General features: G+C 43.6%; 1 protein-coding gene across 4 annotated transcripts in view; it reads left to right on the top strand.

Moving 5' to 3' along the window:
* The window catches only part of LOC105465655 (aldehyde dehydrogenase 8 family member A1), a 31,050-nt gene extending 8,064 nt beyond the window's left edge, over nt 1-22,986 (top strand). The window contains exons 4-8 of one of the 4 annotated variants that reach the window (XM_011714203.3): nt 2,321-2,470; nt 2,620-2,670; nt 8,088-8,344; nt 11,865-12,026; nt 22,181-22,986. In XM_011714203.3, coding sequence (XP_011712505.2) covers nt 2,321-2,470; nt 2,620-2,670; nt 8,088-8,344; nt 11,865-12,026; nt 22,181-22,633 — 1,073 coding nt within the window. In that variant the 3' untranslated portion in view covers nt 22,634-22,986. The remainder of the gene's footprint in view (nt 1-2,320; nt 2,471-2,619; nt 2,671-8,087; nt 8,345-11,864; nt 12,027-22,180) is intronic. The other 3 variants (XM_011714205.3, XM_011714204.3, XM_011714206.3) reach the window with 3 other exon arrangements.
* Nucleotides 22,987-24,204: the final 1,218 nt, after the last annotated feature.

Here is a 24,204-nt window from a genome sequence, read left to right as displayed (position 1 = left end):
AAACATTATCTTGGAAAATCATAGGGAAAAGAATGATGCTAAGAGTAAATACATAAATTCACATGCTAGGATTTTTTTTTTCTACTTATATTTAAAAAAGGAAAAACCAGGCTGGGCGCAGTGGCTCACGCCTGCAATCCCAGCACTTTGGGAGGCCAAGATGGGTGTATCATCTGAGGTCAGGAGTTCGAGACCAGCCTGGCCAACATGGCGAAACCCTGTCTCTACTAAAAATGCAAAAAATTAGCTGGATGTGGTGGGGCGCCTGCAATCCCTGCTACTTGGAAGGCTGAGGCAGAGAGTCATTTGAACCCGGGAGGCTGAGGTTTCAGTGAGCTGAGATCATGCCATTGTACTCCAGCCTGGGTGACAAGAGTGAGGTTCCATCTGCAACAGCTACTTGGGAGGCTGAGGCAGGAGAGTAGGTTGAACTCGGGAGTCGGAGGTTGCAGTGAGCTGAGATCGGGCCACTGCACTCCAGCCTGGGTGATAAAGCGAGACTCCGTCTCAAAAGAAAAAAAAAAGGAAGAACTATTTATGTACATTAAATAATTAATAAGCGTAGGGCATGTAGTATGGTGCCAGGTATGTGATAAATAAGCCTCTACTGAGAACTTTCTTACTTCATGCATTCCTTTGCCTCTTGACCTTTGGAGGAACGTATAAATAAATGTCTGCGATGACTAAAACTTTCCACTAGATGTCACTGTTTCCTCGAAGAAAAAAACAATCATTTTCTAACTTGTTACATTTTATGAATATAAGTTAAAAGGAAAAAAAAATTGGGACATCTCATTGCTTTGGTTCCTTGAAACCTTCAGAAATTATGTTTTCAAGGCATTGTGGAAAGCTCTACCTCCTCCTAAGAAACGTGCTAATACATTTTGCTGCAAAAATATTTTTATCCCCTAAAGAATGGATTTTTCAATGGGAAATGTAATAATCTAAGAGATGCATTTACTTTCATAGCACAGGCTTGAGGGAAGAGTATAAAATAAGGTGAATCAATTTCCTTTCAGAAGGTAGATTTTTATATTTGTGTGTTTTGTGGTTGGAAACCTGGGTAGTTTCAGAATATTGCATGGAGACACATTCTAGCTGCTGATTACATTATTCGTCCAGCAAATCTCTCTGATCAGGATACAAGTGATAATCTAGAGAGAATTTTTATTTAAAAATATTTAGCCAAAATGGATGTCACAGTCTATGTGCCAAAGGTTATTGGCTTTACTGATAGGAGGGCCCTCACAAGGAATACTCCGAACCTATTGGCCCCTATTTTATGAATAAATTATAGAAAGCTTGAGATTTTATGTCTCAACCCACAACAGATTTGAAATAAAGGTAAAGAAACGTGTTAGAAGAAATAACAGCCGGACAGTTAAAATAATGAGGAAGGAGACGTTTTTGAAAAAGTAAAGCTCAGTCTATAAATCTCAAAATGCATCACATTCTGGAACTGTTTAGTGATAGGTGACAACTGTTTTTTTATTTTTTATATTTTTTTGAACTTCCAGGGGACATGTGCAGGATGTGCAGGTTTGTTACATAGGTAAATGTGTGCCATGGTGCTTTGCCGCACCTATCAACCCATCACCTAGGTGTTAAACCCAGCATGCATTTGCTCTTTATCCTGATGCTCTTTCCCCGACCTTCCCTGACAGGCTCTGGTGTGTGTTGTTCCTTTCCCTGTGTCCATGTGTTCTAATTGTTCAGCTCTCACTTATAAGTGAAAACATTCAGGTGTTTGGTTTTCTGCTCCTGTGTTAGTTTGCTAAGGATAATGGCTTCTACCTTCATCCATGTGCCTGCAAAGGACATGATCTCATTCCTTTTTATGGCTGCATAGTATTTCATGGTGTATATGTACTCCATATTCTTTATCCAGTCTATTATTGATGAGCATTTGGGTTGATTCCATGTCTTTGCTATTGCTATTGTGAATAGCAAAGTGCTGCAATGAACATACGCGTGCATGTATCTTTGTAACAGAATGATTTATATTGCTTTGGCTATATGATAGGTGACAACTCTTTAGCTCTGGAGTTTGTGTTGCTGTTGTTCATAATCATGAACCATCAAGAAATGGGTCGATCATATTGACTTTACTCTATTTTAAAAGGTGCAGTTGCTTGGAATATATTTTAGACTCATTCCCCTGAAGGTGGCTACATATAAGCAAAGCTTGGGAAGAAGTTAGAAGAGTAAGCTAAGTTTCCTGCAGCATGAAGGAGTTTTGCGTTAATAACCCCACTTGGCCAGTCCGCCTCAGAGGGGTGTGCTCTCTGTCACAGGCAGTGCTTCTGCTCTCATCCCTTAGCTGGTCTAATCAGCCCGTGGAATTTGCCACTCTACTTGCTGACCTGGAAGATAGCTCCAGCGATTGCTGCAGGGAACACTGTGGTGGCCAAACCCAGTGAGCTGACCTCAGTGACGGCGTGGATGTTGTGCACTCTCCTGAATAAAGCAGGTAATTAGGTGTTGGGGTTGCGGGGCAGGCACAGAGTTGGAGCAAAGCTATAGTTTATAGAAATCTTCCACTCAGCAGCACAATTGATTCCAGTGACGCCTTGGGCTTTGTCTTCTGATCCTTGTCTGGGAAATCCCCTCCACCCACAGGGTTCCCTCATCCTGCGTCCTGTCTTCAACGCCAGAAAGGTGCTACTGCAGGTGAGTTCCACTCCCCAGGGTGGGCCACTGGCAGCACAATAGTGACACAGACTTAAACAGCCCCATCAAATCAAAGACACCAGCCTGCTCCAGAGAGTCAATTAAAATCTTAAATTGGGGCTCGGTGCGGTGGCTCACGCCTGTAATCCCAGCACTTTGGGAGGCTGAGGCAGGTGGATCATGAGGTCAGGAGATCGAGACCATCCTGGCTGATACGGTGAAACCTCGTCTCTACTAAAAATACAAAAAATTATCCAGGCATGGTGGCGAGCACCTGTAGTACCAGCTATTTGGGAGGCTGAGGCAGGAGAATGGCATGAACCTGGGAGGCAGAGCTTGTACTGAGCTGAGATTGCACCACTGCACTCCAGCCTGGGTGACAGAGCGAGACTCTGTCTCAAAAAAATAAATAAATAAATAAATAAAATAATAATAATAAAAAATAAAATCTTAAGTTGGAATCACAAGTTAATCTTGATGACAATAAGAATATTGCTAGGTACACCTATAGTGTGCTTAGCTATAGAATACCTAGTAGAAGTAACCCGATTTTAAGAGCTCTAAATATACATCCTTCAGTTTTCCCTGCCTTTGGGACCGCTCCTGGAAAGCTAATACAATATGGCCTCTTCCTAGCATATCAAGGTTCACACGTTTGCTCCTTGTTCTTTTTCTGGTAATAGTTTATTGGCCGCATTCAGGATGAGCTCCTGGTTTTGTTCTGGGGTGCAGCTCCGCACAGGCACAGGCTGGCACTGTTTCAAGGCAGCAGGCGGGAGACCCCAGCAGCCCTCCTGTGAGAAGTCCCCTTAATGTAAGGTCTTTTGGCCACGTCACCCCACAGCCAGGGCAGGAGTGCTGGGTGGTGGGGACAGACTCACCGTCTGTCTAGCTGAGTCTTTCCTTGCTGCCTTTCAGCTCATAGAGGGGCACTGCTGGGCTCTCCTGTATCCACAGAATGCCCAGTGGGTAAGAGCCCATCCCTCTCTCCCTCTTCAGAACACCTTTCTTAGAAGCACAGACAGACACATTAACTTCCAGTAAACCCTAGCCAGTTCTTTAGTCCACGAGGAAGATGATGGCTCAAAACTGAGGCTGTTTAGGGAACGGCACTGGGCCTTCGGATCCCAGGTCCTCTGGAGGAATGAGGCCTTCCAGCCTAGGACTCTGGGTTGTCATCTGTGGACATCCCAGGCTTCGAGGTGGAGGGAGTGGGGTGGGGCATATAATTTCAAAGTGCCGACCATTCCCATGTTCCTCCTCTACAAAAGACCCCACAGTCTAATCCCATTCTTTGTGAAATGAAGTCTGTGGTGTCTGCAAAGGCACGACATCTTTCTTCCCTGCCTGGTGACTGCAGGTTCCCCAGAGTGGACTAGGCCTGGGGCTTCCCCTCTACTGGGACTTGGAGGCGGGGGTGGCGCCGCAGAACCGTGTTCCCTTAACCACTCTCTCCTGAGACCAAGCACGTCTGGATCAGTGATGAGTTATCTTTCCCAGCCAGTCTGTCCTGAATCTGGCCTGCATGAGAGTTTCTGTTTCCATCTCCGCACAGCATTGATCTTATTTCTTGTGGGCTAATAAGCCCATGAAACTAAGACAGCCCTTCTCCTCTTTCCTCCATGGGCTGAAACTTCCTCCCCTGACAAATACAGCATGTCATCTTCACCTTGCTCCTCTCTTGAGCCCTCGGTTTCTCCACTGGGATTGGGAGGAATGTGAACCACATCTGTGTCATCTGCTTTAGAATCATGTAAGAGAAGCTTTTAGTGTGGAGGGAAAAGCGAAAATAACTAATTCATTCTGGATGTTTAAAGAGTCAGCTCCTCTAGTCCTGGGCATTTAAACAGACTTGACGGATAACCTTCCTTTGAAATAAACTAATTTTTAAAAGGACACAGTGAATACTTCTATGGGATTCCTGGAATAGTCATTGTTTCTTGGGGGCACCAAATATTTGCCCTAATTCCTGGAGTGCCCATTGACTGCATTTTCCTGGCCCTTCCCATTAGCTGTGTGGGGTGGTGGGGTGGGGGATGTGTGTGTGTGTGTGTGAGGGGGCGGGTAGGGAACGTGTGTGTGCGGGTGTGGGTGTGGGGCAGGGGATGTGTGTGTGTGAGGGGGTGTGTGTGTGTGCTCTATTTAAGCCTAAAATTCTTCTTGTTGCCACCCTGCCAAGCCCCGGCATTTGAGGGGTTTCCTTCTAGTCTGTTCTCGTCTGTTCCTAACTTGTCTGTTAGCCACCTCCCCTGAGTTTTGCTAACTTGTTATTTGTCAATTAAACTGCTTTCCTTCTCTTATCACCAGAATCTCTTCAGGGTTAGAGGGCAGACATCTTGAGAAAAATTCCATTAATTTCTGGATAAAACGTCAAAATGGTACTGGGAAATAATGGCCAGCCGACATTAGCATCCAAGCCCAAGGGAATGTGATCAAAATGTTAATACCATCGAGGGGAAGGCAATTCACTGCGGCATGGGCTCATTTTACTGTGGGGATAAATATGCAGTGCTTCTGCATTCTCTCTCACCCTCAGTTAAAATGCTACTGTGGGCCGGACGTGGTGGCTCATGCCTGCAATCCCAGCACTTTGGGAGGCCGAGGCGGGCGGATCACGAGGTCAGGAGATCAAGACCATCCTGGCCAAAATGGTGAAACCCCGTCTCCACTAAAATACAAAAAAATTAACTGGGGGTGGCAGACGCCTGTAGTCCCAGCTACTCAGGAGGCTGAGGCAGGGGAATCGCTTGAACCTGGGAGGTGGAGGTTGCAGTAAGCTGAGATGGCGACACTGCACTCCAGCCTGGATGACAGAGTGAGACACTCTGTCTCAAAAAAAAAAAAAAAAAAAAAACAAGAAACTACTGTGAACATTAGCAGTGATTCCATTCAGTTTTTGCCTTCAGGATTGATAAAGTCTAACAGTCCATCCCCTCCTGCCCCACACCCCATTCACCCACACGCACATCCCATCACTGGTGGAGATGCTGGGCCCCGCCCAGGAAACTGTGGGAAACTTGTCCTTGTTTCATCCCAAGGGAGGGCCTCTCCTTCCACACTTTTCTTTGCCCCAACCCAGAGCTGGGGTGCTCTCACATGGTGCCAGCCACTCCTCTGACAGTGACCTACAGTCTGGGACTGACCTAAGTTAGATTTCAACAAATGTGCACGTTGGGTACAGAGATGCAACACTTAGGCCAATCCTAAGAACTGCCTAGACACAGCGGGATTATACAGATGACTTTCTTTTTGGACATTATAGAGATGATTTTCTTTTTAAAACTTCCTCATTCATGAACCATTTCTAATTTGAATAATGTACACTAAGCATTCATTCACTCATTCATTTACTTAAGTCATTAACCTGCTGGCTTTGCTGCTTACTGCTTGTTATTCAATCTCACTTTGCCTCAAATTTCTTCCTGGTGAACTAAGTGTAATAAAACTACCTACCTCCTAAGGTTGTTGTGAGGCCTGAAGGGTGTGAGTCACGGATAGCAGTGGTGATCCCACAGTAAGCACCCCATCTAATGTTTGCATTTACTGGTCTGAGTTCCCTGTGCTATCAGCTGAAGAATCATAAGGTTCATGCATTTGGAAAGGAGGGTTTTATTTCTTATAAATCGTTGCAGCCTGCAGACTGGCCATCTTGCAGGCTGGGAAGCGTAGCCTCTGCCCAAAGTGGAGAACAAGTACTTGGAGGAGGGGTAAAGGGAACAGAAATTTATCCTGAGCAGGGTGGTTGAATATTCATGTTCAGTAGGATATGGGAGGAGTCATGAATATTTATGAAAGGAGAAACAGGTGCGTGCACAGGTGAGCTTCATGTGTCTTCACTGGATCACGTGCTCAAAAAGATGGCAGCCTTAGCATGTTCCGAGGGTGGAGTTTTTGGTCATCTGACGTCAAAAGGTGAAGCAGAGGACATGAAAACCCTCATGACATACCCTCGGCAGTCGGCCAAAACCAGTCCAGAGATGGTGGTCAGTTTTTAGGAAGGGATGCGTTGTGAGACTGGTGAGCTGCCACATCTAAACTGCAAAGAGGGAGGAAAATTTGGTTGCAGTTTCAGATGTTTAGCTAAAGGCGATAAAGGAATAGGTTGTTCATTTCTTGTTTTTTAGAGCTGGCTTCTGCTTACACTCAGGAAAGAATTCTGGTTAAAGATTAATAAGGAAGGGTCATACTACGGCGTGTTTGACCTCTCATCCTATAATGGCTGGGAATTCAGTTTTTAAGGTTTCTCTGGTATCCCTTTGGCCAAGAGAGGGTCTATTCAGTGAACTGGGGGAGCTTAGGATTTTATTTTTATTTCTCAATGCCAAACTAGGCTGTGGCACAGAGTATACAACGGAGAGCAAAGAACAGATACTGTTTCTGCCCTTAGCTAGTGTACCTTCTAGTTGTGTGCAGGCAATGAACAAGTAAGTCCAGAAAACACATGGATAGGCCGGGTACAGTGGCTCATGCCTGTAATCCTAGTACTTTGGGAGGCTGAGGTGGGCAGATCACTTGAGGTCAGGAGTTCGAGACCAGCCTGGACAACATGATGAAATCCCCTCTCTACTAAAGATACAAAATTTAGCCAGGCATGGTGGTGCATGCCTGTAACCCTAGCAACTCGGAAGGCTGAGGGCAGGAGAATCTTTTGAACCCGGGAGGCGGAGGTTGCAGTGAGCCAAGATGGCGCCACTGCACTCCAGCCTTGGCGATAGAGCCAGACTCCATCTCAAAAATAAAATAAAATAATAAAAAAGAAAACACATGCATAAATGCACAAATATACAGGGTAGCAGGGTCTTGTGATAGAAAAGATTGGGACACCCATTTTTGGTTGTTTGTGGTACTTGTAAGTTGGCCCTACAGTGTTGTGATGTTGTTTATAAGCATGGTGCACAGGACTTCCAACCTAAAACCCACCCTCCCTGGGAGCCTCGCCCTTCTTCCCTGGGCCAAGATAAGTCGATTTCTTCTTTGCTCCTCTGCAGCGTGTATACACCTCTCTACTTAACATTTTCACACTGCATTGTGACTCCTGGACACCAAGATGGAGCAGGGGGCTGCTCCCCTAGTGGGCTTGACCTGCCTGAGACTATCTCTGCATCCTCAAGCCCTAAGGCCTAGCCAGTATTATGGAACGAATCACCTAAAATATGTTCCACCCTGCGTCTCTCTAGGGCAAAGCATCTGGTGGGATCCTACCTGGTGTGTACTGTGGGCTGAGGTGACTCTGTGGGTTTTGCTTTGCTATTAAACCAGAGGCAGTCATGAAAGTTCCAAGTGTTGTAAAACCCAAGTGCTTCCTCCATCCCCACCCACTCCCATTCAAGCGATTGGACTTTCAAGGAGAATTTCCATGTAACTTGAACTCTTCAACATACCGAGAATTACTATAACTGATATTGTTTCCTATCCAGGTGTTCCACCAGGTGTGGTCAATATTGTGTTTGGAACTGGGCCCAGGGTGGGTGAGGCCCTGGTGTCCCATCCAGAGGTGCCCCTGATCTCCTTCACCGGGAGCCAGCCCACCGCCGAGCGGATCACCCAGCTGAGCGCTCCACACTGCAAGAAGCTCTCCCTGGAGCTGGGGGGCAAGAATCCTGCCATCATCTTCGAGGACGCCAACCTGGATGAGTGCATTCCGGCAACCGTCAGGTCCAGCTTTGCCAACCAGGTATGTCCCCTGGGGTTCTTCTCCCTCTCCTCCATGGCCCTGTCAAGCTGGATCTGGTTCATCACAGTGCAATGCCTGGAGCAAGCAACTCAATCCAGTGCCATTTCCGTGAAGGCAGGATCAGTACATTGTGTGATTCCCTTAACTCTCTGCTCAATTTGAACATTAATTGGTGGCCCGGTGGAGTCACGGCTTCTGTTCAGCAAACTCCTCTTCTTGAGTTGCACAGCTTTTATCAGGCACCAGCCGGGGGTGGAATGATTGATTTTGCTGCTCCGAGCATCTCCATTTCTTTATTCACACAGTTGCCCTGTCTTGTCTTTTATTCTTTTCTTAAACCTTGTCTTTGCTTGTGGTTCAAATGTCCTATTCCCAGTAAATCTTACTCTCATTTCAAAAGTATTCCAAATGCATTCATACACTGAGTTCCAAATACCTGAAACTGACTAGAGAAGATTTCTCGGCGTGGATTCATGGATCAGCTTCAGGGCATCGTTGTAGCTTCTGAAATTACATAACAGATATTTCTCTGGGCTCTGTAGTTTTTGGCAGATTCTTTAAGGTTATGGCATTCCAAAGAGTTAAGAACACTAGACCAGATCAACTAAACAGTAGGTTGCAAGAAGATGGAAACGGTGCCTGCTTTTGTGTGGTATTTTCAGTGTCAATGCTTAGAATACTGCCTAGGATATAGCAGATGTACATAAACACTGGATGATTTTCTTCAAAGGATATTTTTATTTTAACAGAGAATAAAGATATAGGCCAAAGACTTAGAACTTCACAGAAGGAAAGAGCAGTGAAATGAGAGATATGTGTATTGAGCTAACTCAGGTGACATTGAATATTGCATAAACTTTTGAACCTGCATTGCTTCACTGATAAAATCATGTGAACAATAATGATGTCTTCTAACAGGGTTTTCATGAGTATAGAGTGACAAATGTTACTTTCAATTATTATCTTCATGATAATCATAAGTGTAATTATTTCTCTCACTGTAACTCTTGAAGTGGCTAGAAAGATAGTTTCTGGATAAATAGACAATGTACTTTTACAATACAACTAATTTAACCATTAAGCAAGTTTCAAGTGAACAATTAAACCAAGTGTTTTCATGGCTTAGAGACAACAACAGAGTGACAAATTTTGTGGACTGAGAAACTAAGATGAGAGAAAGCTAAACTCTGTACTAAACAAATTCTGAGGAGCTGGGCATGGTGACTCACACCTGTAGTCCCAGCACTTTGGGAGGCCGAGGTGGGTGGATCAACTGAGGTCAGGAGTTCGAGACCAGCCTGGCCAACATGGCAAAACCCCGTCTCTACTAAAAATACAAAAATTAGCTGGGCATAGCGGTGGGCACCTGTAATCTCAGCTACTTGGGAGGCTCAGGCAGGAGAATCTCTTAAAACCAGGAGGCGGAGATTGCAGTGAGCCAAGATTGCACCTCTGTACTCCAGCCTGGGTGACAAGAGCAAGACTCCATCTCAAAAACAAAACAAAAAAACAAATTCTGAGCATGGAGATAAGAAGTGTAAGCTTCTCTCCTACCAGAATTGTGCAAGGATTTGAGTTTGCCCAGATAACCTTCCTTTTGGGAGTGTTTTAAAATGTCAATGGGGAAAGAGACATATACCTAACTCATTGGCTAATCCAAGGTCACAAATGGATTTTAGGCAAAATAAATAAAGCAGCTTGATTTAGCTGAGCAATGAATTCTATGTCGTGCATATTTCTTCCTTAATTGAATGTAATTGGCTTTTTTGAAGCATCTCTGTGTGACCTTGGACATGTACTAATTCAAAACATTTTTTCCTAACTGTAAACTGGAAAAGCTAACAGGCTACGGAATTATTTATAATGAGGAAAGCACCCTGCGCAGTGTCTGGCTTGACGATAGGCACTCAGTGAATGATACTATCCTTTTCTTACTCTCTCCAAAGTCTTTCTTCTGGGCATCTTGGTATGCTTACCGATGCTTTCTGGGCACTGAGCAACAGGGAACCGGGTGAACCCCTCTAGCCTCTTGGTCATGCTCTCCTTCCCTGATGTCACAGGGCACTTGTGCAAATGAAAGTATCAAGTGTTTAGACATTTCCCAAGCTAGATATGGAGATGATCCTAACAGCAATCCTGGTTGCAGAAAGAATATATTATTTCAAAACATTAATGGTTTAATCTGGACAATGAATCTTTGTACAAATACCAGGACAATCAGGAGGCTTCTGTTTCCTAGGATTTTTGTGAAGTCAAACACAAACATGGTGAAAATGTTTATGCATTTATGTACTTGTCATGCATAAATGATGCTTTGAAAGTCTAGAATGTGGTTTGTAAACTGTTACATGCTATATTCAAATGATAGGGTTATTTTTCACTGAGAAATCTGTTATAACCCCTCCCCTGCACACTCAGCATCTCTATTTGATGTTTGTGAGGCATCTGAAACCCAGCGTGTCCAAAGCAGAGCTCTCATTTCCCTCCCTCTCCCTTCCTTGCAATACCAATCCTCTTCCCACCTCAAGTCTGCCCTTCCAGGGAACAGCACCCCCAATCCCTGTGCGGCCTACTCTTGTTCTTGCCCTCTCTTTCCATCGACAGGTCCTGTTGGTTCTGTCTTTAAGGTATATCCTGAATCCCATCACTTCTCCGGTGCATCTGTGCCAGCTTCATCACTTTTCGGAGGTCCTGGGCCCCTGGAAGAACCTGTTGAACTCAGTGGGTCCTTTTCACTTCTCTGCATCTCCATGGATGCCTCCCTGGTCCCAGCTACCTACACGCATCTGGACTTCTGGAATATTCTCTTAACTCCTCTGCTCTGTTCCTACACTTGTTTCCTTCCATCCTGTTTTCCCAGAATGAGCATGTTAAAATGTAAATCTGATCGTATCATTCTGATGCTTAAAACCTTCCCTCATTTTTTCATGATACTGAGAATAAAACATAATCTCTTTATGAAACTACAAGACTGCACAATAGAGCCTTGCTAGCCTCCTGACCTCCTCTCCTACCATGCACTTCCTGTCCCTGCCTCCTCTTCCAGCCTCAGCCCCACCAGCTGCTTTTCCTCATGCACACCAGCTCATTCCTGCTGCAGGTCCTCTGTACTTACTCTGAAGAATTCCCCGCCTCCAGATCTTCTCCCGTCTCATGGCTTCACATCAGTCAAGATTCCAGGCGAATACCCCCTCTTTGCACATGCCCCCCATGACTCCCTTCTGTAAAACAGCTGCCCCTGCCCCTGCCGTCAGTTTCCGTTCCCATTCTCTGCTTAATTTTCTTTTATGGCTTTGATCACAACCTGAAGTTATATTATTTATCGAGTTTTTGTACTTGTGTTTTTGTTTGTCTTTCCCACAAGACTATGTGTTCCACATGGTGGGGACTTTGTCTTATTTACCATTGTAGCCCATTGCCTAGACCAGCGCCTGATACATGGCAGGTACTCAAAAGTACGGAGTGCTCTATCCATGAAGGAGAGTGTCTCCAGCCTTGTCCCTATTCTCATTCTTGGCAGGGTGAAATCTGTCTCTGTACCAGCAGGATCTTTGTCCAGAAGAGCATCTACACTGAATTTTTAAAGAGATTTGTAGAAGCTACCAGAAAGTGGAAAGTCGGCATTCCCTCTGATCCATTGGCCAGCATGGGTGCTCTGATAAGTAAAGCACATTTGGAGAAAGTGAGTAAATTTCTGCCATGTAAGTTACAGAATAAGTTCTTATTTGAAGAGAAGCTCAGTATGAGCATTGCACACATCAGACTCTGAAATATTGTTAGTTACTACCCCATTTTTGGACACAGAGTCTAGACACTGTGGATAAGAATATGCAAATGCAGTCCCGGTGAAAGTGCATCCACATGAAATTAATGAACTTGAGAAGTCAGCGTGGAGATACCACCAGTAGAGAGGGGAAGCCAAATTTCAAAACAGAAAGGTCAGCTAATAAGGGTGATGTGGAAGAGTGCCAGTGATTTCCATAGGCAAGCATTCTCTTTGGAAGAGGTCTGCCTCTGGTTTATAGCCAGAAGTGCCAACACAAACAGTCCAAATTGTGTCGTCCTTAGTCAGTGGGGGACCGGGGTAGCCCATCTGGAAGAAACCACTGATAGTCTCTGAGTGATTGATGAAACTCAGATCTTTAGGGTCATTTTTTAAGAAAAGCAGATCTGGCCCTTGACTGCAATTTAGGGTTATTTTAATTTATAACCAGATGTGACTCCCAAAATAAGTCATACATTTTGGAGTCAGAAGGCCTCTGCTTTCAGCTCAGGGCCACTGAGGGAAACTTGTCCCCATCAGCCAGCCAATGAGAGACAGAGCATTTACGTAAGTTTGTAGAAATCCCTGACACTGCACAGTGCACTCCCACATTGACTATATTTAACTTTGACTTTCAGGACACTGCAACACAGTTGCTTGCAGATGGAAAGATGAAGTAGCTTGAAGGCCTGTCCTTATTTCTTCTGTTTTCTCAGTGAAATAGGCATCAGGGTGAGGAGGGGAAAAGGTGTGGAAGGTTTCAGGAGGAAGGAGAGGGTATGAAATCATCTCGCAGTAGGTCATGAGAACAGAACTGGAAAATGACCCAGTTATTAGCAGAGCAGCTCAAAGGGCTCACTTGAGGCGTGTAGTCATTTACTGAAAGTGAGGCTGACCAGCATGGCGTCTTTTTCTCCAGCGAAATTTACCTACAGGATTGTGGGTACATAGACAATGGTCCGCCAAATGTCCAGTGAGACCAATAGCTGTTGATGGTCCTGCACGGAGTGAAGATTTTCCAGGTGCAAGAGACTCCCCTGTTCTCTCTCATTCTGGCTCTTTTGGACACTAGGGCTCCCTGCCTGCCTGCCCACACTTGCAAATGACTGGTGAAAAACAATGTTAGTATGCCCCCGATCGCTTCCTGGGAAACAGGAAGGGGTGGAACAAAAGTTAACCTCCTAGAGTACCTTTCAGCAGGTTCAGGCAATACTGCAGGGTGAGGTTCCTGTGCAATTCGCTCACTCAGAATTTCAAAGTTCTTTCTGTATCAACTCAACAGATACACTATTTTTTTCTATTTTAGTCGCTACCATAATAACTATTTTAGTTACCCAGTGAGAGAATATATATTAGTGAAACAAATAGAAGTAGCAACTTTTTGTATCAGTTGAATGATCTCTCTCTCTCTGTCTCTCTCTCTGTCTGTGTGTGTGTAAGAGAGAGAAATCGATGCCACACTTTGACTCATATTGGTAGCTATGGCTTTTCTCTGTGACACTCTAAATAATTTGTCTTCAATATGTTGTAATTCCTGTGGACTTTCATACAATATTTTTGATGCCCAGTATGTTCCTCCTTGGCCACAGGAGGTTTCTTCTTATTATTATTATTTTTTAACATGTACTAAGCTGAAATGAGCCACTATTGGAGAATTAAATATTTAGTATTGTGATGACTTAAGACGCTAATGAGTTCTAGTAATTGGCATAGATTGCAGATTCTATGTGTTTATGAAATGCAGCACTAAATAGGCCACATGCCCTCACCTTTAAAACCACTCCAGGAGCCCCCTCTTTAACCTGCTCTCTTGTCCTTCTGAGCCCACCGGAGGCCCACCTGTAGGCATCTCTGTCCTGTGACAACAGGCGGCCTCAGGTGGTCTCAATTGCTCTGCTACACATGGACAACAAGACCTCTCTCTACTGAGCCTTGGTTCCTTTCAGTGGAGAATGGTGATCAAGGCCAGCGTTTGAGCTTAAGGGTGACCATTAGGGGATTTCCTATGACATAACAAGTAGCTTAATGACATCCAAGAAGAGGTCAAGAAGAGGTGGCTTAAAACCTTGTGATGCTTCACACACACTGCCCTTTTTTTATTTTTAATTTTTGTTTATTTATTGTTTTGAGATGGAGTCTCACTCTGTCACCTAGGCTGGAGTGCAATGGCACGATCTGGGCTCACTGCAACCTCCACCTCCTGGGTTCAAACAATTCTCCTGCCTCAGCCTCCCAAGTAGCTGGGACTCCAGGTGTGTGCCACCACGCCCAGCTAATATTTGTATTTTTAGTTGAGACAGGGTTTCACCATGTTGGCCAGGCTGATCTTGATCTCCTGACTTCAGGTGATCTGCCCACCTTGGCCTCCCAAAGTGCTGGGATTAAAGGTGTGAGCCACTACGCCTGGCCACACTGCCTTTTTTAAGAAGGGTCCTGGCTGGGTGCATTGGCTTATGCCTGTAATCCCAGCAGTTTGGAAGGCTGAGGCGGGTGGATCATTTCAGGTGAGGAGTTCAAGACCAGCCTGACCAACATGGTGAAACCCCGTCTCTACTAAAAACACAAAAATTAGCCAGGCAGTGGTGGTGCACACCTATAATCCCAGCTATTTGGGAGGCAGAGGCAGGAGAATCACTTGAGCCTGGAAAGTGGAGGCTGCAGATTCCGCTACTGCCCTCCAGTCTGGGCCACAGAATGAGACCCTGTCTCAAACAGCAACAGCGACAACAGCAACAACAGAAGGCTCCTGAGCCCATGCTGACATTTCTAATGTAGCGAAATTACCTTTTAAACCTTGCTCTAATATCATAGTAATTTCATCACCGGTGATGATGTGTCATGCTGTGTATGGTCATACCCCATGTTACTCACAGTCAATGCCTAAGTCTTTAGAATAACCTAAGAAACTGGCTACAATCTTTCCCATTACCTCTGTGACCCTTCCCTTTCCTCATTCCACTCCTGCATACTGGCCTCCCTGTTCTTCCTGAGGAATACCAGGCACCCTCCTCCTTCTTGGAGGTTGCTCTTGTTGCTCATGCTGCCTGGAATGCTCTTCCTTCTGATGTATGCATGGCTCTCTCCTTCCCCTTCTTAGAGTAGATGTCACCTGAATGATGGCTTTCCTGCCTACCCTATACACAGTGGTACCTTGTAAAACTTTGGCTTCTTTGGAGCTTTATTTTTCTCCATGGTTCTTACTGTCATCTGACATGCAATATATATGTCTTACCCCTTTACTGACTATCTTCTCTGGACTAGAATGTCAGCTTCTTGGTCTATTTCATTCATTGCTGTATCTTTAGACTCTAGAAGGCTCCTGGAACATAGTAGGTGCATAGTATTTGTTGGGCGAATGACTGAATTAACACCACATGATGTGTTCCAGTTACAGTATATCCCCCAAATTTAAGGTATCCATTTTCTTTGAATTTTTTTTTTTTTTTTTGATCCTTAGATTAAACTACCTGGAATTCGGTCCAAAATGCACAGGTCCTGGCCATCTCTGGCCAGCATGACTCAGCATCACGACTCTGAAAGGAAAAACAAAATAAATACAAAAACTAGAACCCAGCCTTTCTCCAAGAAAATGCTTGAACAATCCGAGCCTGGAGCCTCTAGTATCACTGATCACTAAATCATACCAATGATAAAGGGGCTATATAGACACATACATGCGTTTGAGGTTTGGCTTGAAATTCCTCTTTAACTGCTCACCATTGGTACAAGTATTGGTGATTCCAGTTTAGGTCACAAGTAGTTTTGGTATCTAACTCTAGTTTTCTGAAAACATTTGGTTAAATATGGATCTTTAATACCTCAAGAGTATACAAATCTAACTTTTTAAATGCCAATTTAGGAATATAAAAATTACATCTAGATTATTATCAAAAATAATTTCAGATTTCTATAGCATTACTACAAATATACAAGTGAAAAAATTTCTGCAGGTTCATATTTCTCCACTGTCCTTGTGTTTCTCAAGAATCAACTTATTAAAAAGGTACCAAAATATTTCTATTATAACACATTTTAGTTATAGACACCATTCACATTTGGAATGCCTCCCAAATTCTTAAACTTTAGCTTTGTGTTTTGGTGATTCCTACTTTTCATCACCCATAAAATAAACACAGAATTTAGCAAGTTTAGGTGTCAGAATACTTCAGCATAAAATATCCATATTTTTCCCTAGAGTAAAATATATACCCTGAACATTGTGTCTATGAGTGACTCCACAGAGAAGACCTAGATTACCTTTTCTTCAGTAGGTTTGTGGTTAGAATCTTTCAACCTAAAATAACAACATAGAGAAGGACTCTCTAAAGAAAATAAAAGCGACTTTCTTTGGGAATTAATGCCAGAAGATTATGAACTGGGATATGCGTGTTGTGATGGATTCTGGGCATAGCCAGGGAGGTAAAGGAAGACGAGGGTTTTTAAAGGGCAAATGAGGAAGGTGACAGAATGTTGCTTTGAAACAATTATCGTTGGCTACAAGGATCAATAATAAGGGTGATTTATTATTAAATGGGAGTACCCATCCAAGGCTGAACGGACAATTTTTGGGGCAAGGTTGCGGTGGCCTTTGTGCAAGGTTGTGGTTTTGGTAGAGTCTCTTGTGATAGTTTTTGTTATCAGGCAAATATGTGTGAGGACTCTGTCCGTGGCAGATGGTAGCAGAGGACTCAGTTTGCAAGTTCATGTCCCAGAAGCACAGGCATACATGTGGGAGGGACACCCTACTCTGAGTTTCTGAAGATGTGTCGCTCTCTGGCCGGCCCTCCTGCCTCAGCCCAGCTCTCTATTTGGATTTTGTCAAGCAAGTTCTTATCTGAATCCAGACTAAGACATGCAGGGAGAGCTTGGTTTCCCTAGGGCTCACCTTGTTCTGGCCAGCTCCAAGCTGTTCATGCAGGGAATCAGGGGACCTAGAGTACTTTGCTGGGCTTGACCACAATGACTCCCAGGAAAAAGATTCTCGTGTTGGAGCTCCTAATATTTTTACAACTAATTTTCATCCCTTGCACCTCCCTAATAATAAATTTGCCTTAACGTAGTGCTTCCATCACCCCATCTTATACACTGTGTTTTTACCAACCCCATCTTCCCCTAAAGGAAGGAGAAATGGGAAGGCCACTATTCCTCATTTCTCATTCCTCATTATTTCTAGCATCACAGCTGCAGAAGCTGTGGACAAAAACCAAGATTTCTAATAGATCTAAACCACTTATTTTATTCAATATTTTTAAAACTTGAAATATTGGCAAAGCCCTAGACATGGTGCCAGCTTCTCTTGGACGTATCTAAGTCCAGAAATGCCATCTTCTATTGAACCAAATTATGCCTGAAAATCAAGCATCTGTTTCACATGTTAGTTGTATTATCTTAATATCATTTCAATTTAGTATACTTAGGTGCCATGCATCACTTTGGAAATGATGAATCTTAGTAGTTACCAATTTTTTTCTGACCACATTAAAATATAAGGCCATAAACTCATATTTATCTTTTAAACAAAACTTTTGAAAGCCCCTAGATATTTTTACCATTGAACACTTTCTCTCTCAGTCAGTTTTTCTTTTCTTTTCTTTTTCTTTTTCTTTTTTTTAAAATAAATCTTCGTTGGGCATGGTGACTCATGCCTGTAATCCTAGCACTTTGGGACGCCAAGGCAGGAAGATCACTTGAGCCCTGGGAAGATCACAGGAGCAGCCTGGGCAACATGGTAAAACCCTGTCTCTAAAAATTATACAAAAAAATTTAGCCAGGCGTGGTAGTGCATGCCTGTAGTCCCAGCTACTCAGGAGGCTGAGGCAGGAGGATCACCTGAACCCCAGGAGGTCAAGGTTGCAGTGAGCTGAAATCACGCCACTGAATTCCAGCCTGGGCGACAGTGAGATGCTGTCTCAAAAAATAAAATAATCCTTCTACTTTGTAATAATTTAAGATTTATAGAATGTTTCAAAGATAAGGCAGAGAATTTTTATATCCACTCACCCAGTTTTTCCCGTTGTTGGCATCTTACAGTCCTAAGGTACATCTGTTCATGCTAAGAAACTAGCATGTTACTATTAACTCAACTGAAGACTTTTCAATCAACTACTTTTGATTTTCTGCTTGATCCTTATAGAAAATAATTTTTCAGCAACTATTCTTATTAAAACTAAGTATAGCTAAATAGTTTGTACTCATCTCAGAAAGCTCCAAAATTCCACTGCTTCAAAGGGGAAAGATTTTGGACATGTTTAAAAAGTTATTCACTGTTAGATCGGGCACAGTGGCTCATGCCTGTAATCGCAGCACTTTGGGAGGCCAAGGAGGGCGGATCACTTGAGGTTAGGAGTTTGAGACCAGCCTGGCCAACATGGTGAAACCCCGTTTCTACTAAAAATACAAAAATTAGCTGGGCATGGTGGCTCACACCTGTAGCCCCAGCTACTCGGGAGGCTGAGGCAGGAGAATCTCTTGAACCCGAGAGGCAGAGGTTGCAGTGAGCCAAGATCGCACTATTGCATTCCAGCCTGAGTGACAAGAGTGAGACTCTGTCTCAAAAAAAAGGAAAAAAAAAAAAGAAACTTATTCACTGTTGAAAACTTGAAAATGGTACTTATCAGCAGCCAAGTTTTTTAAGAGAAAAACAATAAGGATAGTATTTCCATAACCACAGCACATCTAAAACTGCTGGTATCTATGTAGCTTGCCTTGTTTTGTCATCCTCTCTGTTCGATCCCTCCCACATAGAGTAGGACTCCTCTCAGCTCTGCCCGCAATGCCTCCTCTGTATAAAGCCTCAGGAGGATCTACCTTCTGCTGAGAAACAGTCTGCTGACCCCATCTTCCTGTGGCTTAGAGGATCACTGGGCATCTGCCATCCTCACTGCTTCACTCTGAGTGTGTGCACAGATGAAATGAGATATGGCTTTACACTGAGTGAGCCTCCCACCAGCTGGGCTCCTCATGAGGCTTTCAGCTGAGTTCTCGTGAGAAAGCACTGCTGTCTCTGCCTTTTGGGAGACAGCTAATAGAAACACCTAGAGAAATGTTAAGTATGGTCTCTTCAGATTGTGACTCTTAAGTTCTGTGTGCCAAACCATCTTTGCTGGAGGAGGCAGCGGCTGCCCTCTGCTGATGGTCATCTTTCCTCGTGTTACCCCAGAAAGCTTTGGGGCTGAGTGCCCAAGAAGACCGGGCTGCCATCGGCATGCCAGCCCTCTCTGCCCCTACGGTGTGTTTTTGTCTTCTCCAAATCAAATTGGCCATGTGGAGTCTGGAGTTTTCGTGTCCGTCCTACCTCTGCGTGATTGCTGCAATAGGTGGCAATGCCGTTGGCAAAAGAATCCAATTAGAATATGTACAAGTTGTTTTGTAATGGCTGAGGGCTCAAGGACTTATGGAGATAGAACATGCTCCTAAATGGAGGTATGATTTCCCAGGGTCCCAGTGACTCCATGGAATGCTTAGTAACCTGCAGGGAATTCTATCCTTGTGGATTGAAGATAAGGCTCCATTTGCCTTTTCGCAGGGTTGCTTTTTGTTTTTCTTTCTACCTCCTGAATCCTTCCCTACTTGACACTCTGGAGGATCTGGCTGTGTACCTGTCTGCCTAAAGATGCAGGCAACTATACAGAGATAATTCTGCAGGGTTTACAATGAGACTGGAGGCAGCACAGAAAAAGCTGACGGGTGTATCCCCTGCTAGGGCCAAGATTCAGACCTAACCAAGGCCCACTGTTGCAGTTTCCTGTCCCCTTTGATCAGATAAAAAACCTGACCTACAGAATGAGGGGTGTCTCTGAGGTCTCTCTGCTAATAAGTGTCGGGTCAGTCATTTCATTGTCATCACCAACATCGTCAATAACAACAGAGGCTGACAGTCAAAAAGGCTTACTATGTACCAGGCATTATGCTAAATCTTTTGTATATATTATTTTATTTAATTCTCTCAAGAGCCCTATGAATTAGTGACTGTGGTAATTCTATGTTTCAGATAAGGAAACTGAGGCATAGGACATCTAAAAGCCCTCAGCTAGTAAACGGGTGAACTGGGGTTTGAATACAGCTTGGCTCTCGGGGTTACTCTTCTAACGCCTGTGCTCTGATTTTATGTCTAAAGCTACTGAGTACTAACTATTCTCTCTCCTGAAGAAAAAATTGTATCATAATTTCTTACATTTATAGCATATTACTAGTCATGGTTTTGTTCTCCACCCCCCCACCCCCCCCCAGAATTTATTGAAAATCTCTGTTCCCAGGCTGCTAGGGTAGATATCATCTAGTCATACTTTCTCTAGGAAATGAATTCAATTAGTGTGTCACCTTAGATATTAAATGTTTTGATAAGTTCACAATTTGAAGACTGACACTTCTCTTTATCTTTTATTATTCCAAGAGCTTCTGAGAGATAAATCATGTGATCTCATTCAGACATAATGGTCTAAAGCCAGGTACTCCTTGTGCTGTGCTGAATCATTGATGAAGTCCAGCCACTGCATCCCAGCAGGGCCTCCGGACAGCTGCACCTCAATTCCCCTGTTCACACAGGACACTCACCTTTGGAGCCTTTTAATTAATGTGGATGAGTTAGTTTCAAAAAAAGAAAGAGAGTAGGGATCAAGAGAGGTACAAACTTATTTTAGTTTCTACCCACAAACTAGAATAGCATATATTCTGGGAAAACTTCGAGATCACTATGGATGTTGGGGGTGGAGGTTAATGGAAGGGAATATAAATCTGTATCAAATGTTCTACTTTTTAAAAAAAGTCTTGAGCTGGGTGTGGCGGTTCATTCCTGTAATCCCAACACTTTGGGCGGATCACCTGAGACCAGGAGTTGAAGACCAGCCTGGGCAACATAGCAAGACCCCATCTCTTTAGGAATTTAAACAAAATGAATTAGACATGATGATTTGTGTCTATAGTCTCAGCTACTCGAGAGGCTGAGGTGGGAGAATCTCTTCAGTCCAGGAGTCTTCAAGGCTGCAGCAAGCCATGGTCGTGCCACTGCATTGCAGCCTGGGTGACAGAGTGAGACACTGTCTCCAAAAAAGTCTTTAACTTCATGGCTTATTAATTCTACAAACCTGGAGCAAATTTAATAATAGAATAATATTACCTCTATTTTACATGGAAAATATACATATAGTTCTACACTGAATATAGTTCTACACTGAATATAGTTCTATACTGAATACAGTTCTATAATGGAGTTCTAACGTAATCCTGGGGCAGAATTCTCGATAGATAAGTAAAAATCCAAAACATTATCGTGAAATTTACCCTGTTTTTGGTTTGCTTCTTTACTGCTGTTCTACATTTTTAATTTTTAGGGCTACTTTTACACTTCTCTTTTGCTTATAATACACCCCTTGGGGTAGAAAAACATATAATTGTGACTTCAACAATGTTTATTTATATGTATAATTATTACGAGTTAACTTGCTACATAATTTATTTCCCATTATAGTTAGCTAAAATATATTACCTAGGTATATTTTCAGAGTATATTCAGTAATGAGACTAGAAATTAGAAATGATTTGTTCTGGAAGCTCATCTATTAAAGGGCATTCTGGCCTTTAACTAAATCTTACACATCTTTTTCTTCCCATTTTCTGCAATGGACATAGCTTCCAAAAAGGGAGAAAATTTTCTTCGTGTATTTAGCTACAGAATATACATGAGTGTGAATTCTAACTTTACTGTTTATTAGCTCTATGAACCATTTATATTTTTCACACTCAATTATACTATCAGCAAATAGAAGATAATAATAGATTAACAATAGCTAATAATGTTTTGAGGCAATCAACTGAGATTGTATGAAAAGCACTTATCTGAGTTCCTGGCACTTAGACATTAAATAATTACTTCCCTCACTTATGTATGAAAGGTGAATGCCCAAATGATGCTTGGAGCACCTCTGCCCTCCTGCTTAGCAGCTGAGTGATAAGATAATTGACCCTAGATTTCTTAGGAATGACCTTCTGAGCCGATTAGAAAACATTGACTTTTCTGCTGATTTGTGTGAAGCCACATGGTAAGACATTGCTAATTATGATCTTTACCCACGCAGGTCAGAAGTTACGTCAAGAGAGCTCTTGCTGAAGGTGCCCAGATTTGGTGCGGGGAGGGGGTGGATAAGTTGAACCTCCCCGCCAGGAGCCAGGCAGGCTACTTCATGCTTCCCACGGTGATAACAGACATTAAGGATGAATCCTGCTGCATGACGGAAGAGATATTTGGTCCAGTGACGTGTGTCGTCCCCTTTGATAGCGAAGAGGAGGTGATTGAAAGAGCCAACAACGTTAAGTATGGGCTGGCAGCTACTGTGTGGTCCAGCAATGTGGGACGTGTCCACCGGGTGGCTAAGAAGCTGCAGTCTGGCTTGGTCTGGACCAACTGCTGGCTCATCAGGGAGCTGAACCTTCCTTTCGGGGGGATGAAGAGTTCTGGAATAGGTAGAGAAGGAGCCAAGGACTCTTACGACTTCTTCACTGAGATCAAAACCATCACCGTTAAACACTGATCTTTGCTAATGGTGGAGCCACTATGGCCGATGCCTGGCTGCTGGGATCAGTTGTTCAACGTGTTGGATGAAAATCACGGCATGAATTCCAGCTATGCCTTGACTTGGCAGAAGGATATCTCTAGCTTATCCTCAGTTCTTAGTAATTTTACCCACTAGTGAAGAGATACTGTCTATTTTCAATGTGGACTCAGAAGAAAAGACTTCTAAGTAGGAAGACAGAACAATGATGCCAAACAGTTGTCAAGCTCCTCCCAGGTTATGTTTTTATAGTGTTTCTTTCATCATCTTCATTGAACTCTTCGGAACCTCCAGACAATCAGATTATTTCATTTGCAAGTATATGGTAAATTTTTAAAAAATCTACAATCAGGCACAGTGCCTCCTGCCTATAATCCCAGCACTTTGGGAGGCCAAGGCGGCGGATCACTTGAGTTCAGGAGTTCGAGATCAGCCTAGGCAACATGGTGAAATCCTGTCTTTACCAAAAATTTAAAAATTAGCTGGGTGTTGTGCCCTCTGCCTATAGCCCCAGCTACTTGGGAGTCTGAGGTGGGAGGATCACTTGAGCCCGGGCTGTTGAGGCTGCAGTGAGCCATGATCATGCCACTGCATTTCAGCCTGTGGGACAGAGTAAGACCTTGTCTTTAAAAAAAAATGCTACAAACCCCAAAAGAAACAAAGAGCCATAATTTGCCATCTTTGGAGATGTTCTCCTTGTCTATTAACCACTAGCATGGCTAATTGATCTTTGATTGTACCTCATTACATAAGGAGGCAGTGGATGTCTTTGGAATTTGTTAGGGGAAGCTTATGTGGTAAGCTCTACTAAATGTATCTCTACAAGGATGAAGAAAAACAAAATAACTACCACTTTTGGAGGAAACTTGGAACAAGAAGAGGACATAGTTTGATCTATTCCTATGGTCAAGTCCAATCAATTCCATTTCTTAGTGTGTGCATCTAGTGAGGCTTACAACTTACTAACTCCAAAAGAAGCAATAAATGTTAAACAATTTTAGTAACCAGTATGGCATGTATCTTATTTTTGAATGCATTCCTCCTTATCCCCATCCTCTTAGGAATATGGACGTTTTACTAAGTAATAAAGATTTCAAATGCTTTTTTCTTTTTTGGATCCCCAAATGATCACAGGAGAAAACTGAGGTTTATAGAGGTCGAGCAACATAACCAAGGTCACACACATGGTATGGGTAGAGGTACGGTTTGAACCCAGGACTTTCAGGTTCCAAAACCCATGATCTCTCACCCGCTTCCACTTGCCTTAGCTGGTGCTCAGGAAGCAGTGAAGTACCTGTGGTTCCTGGCACACATGGTGTTGCATCTCCCCTCCAAGTTTCCTTCTTGTTTTGCCTCCCCTATCCTCTCTCCTACCCACCTCCACTTTAAGGCCCTTGCTCAGTAGTCGTGCTACTCAGGAACACCTCCAGCATGGGCCTTCCTACACCGATGGGAGTGATCTGTTTGCATGTCTGTCTCCGTAACTGGACAGGAGTGTCGAAGGCCAAGGCTGCTGGAACTGCACTCTGAAGAGTCTCAATTCATAGCAT

The sequence above is a fragment of the Macaca nemestrina genome, chromosome 5, assembly GCF_043159975.1.
Source record: "Macaca nemestrina isolate mMacNem1 chromosome 5, mMacNem.hap1, whole genome shotgun sequence".
In the NCBI taxonomy this organism is placed as follows: domain Eukaryota; kingdom Metazoa; phylum Chordata; class Mammalia; order Primates; family Cercopithecidae; genus Macaca; species Macaca nemestrina.
The sequence above is the reverse complement of the archived record's forward strand: the minus strand, read 5'-3'. Positions and strand labels throughout refer to the sequence as shown.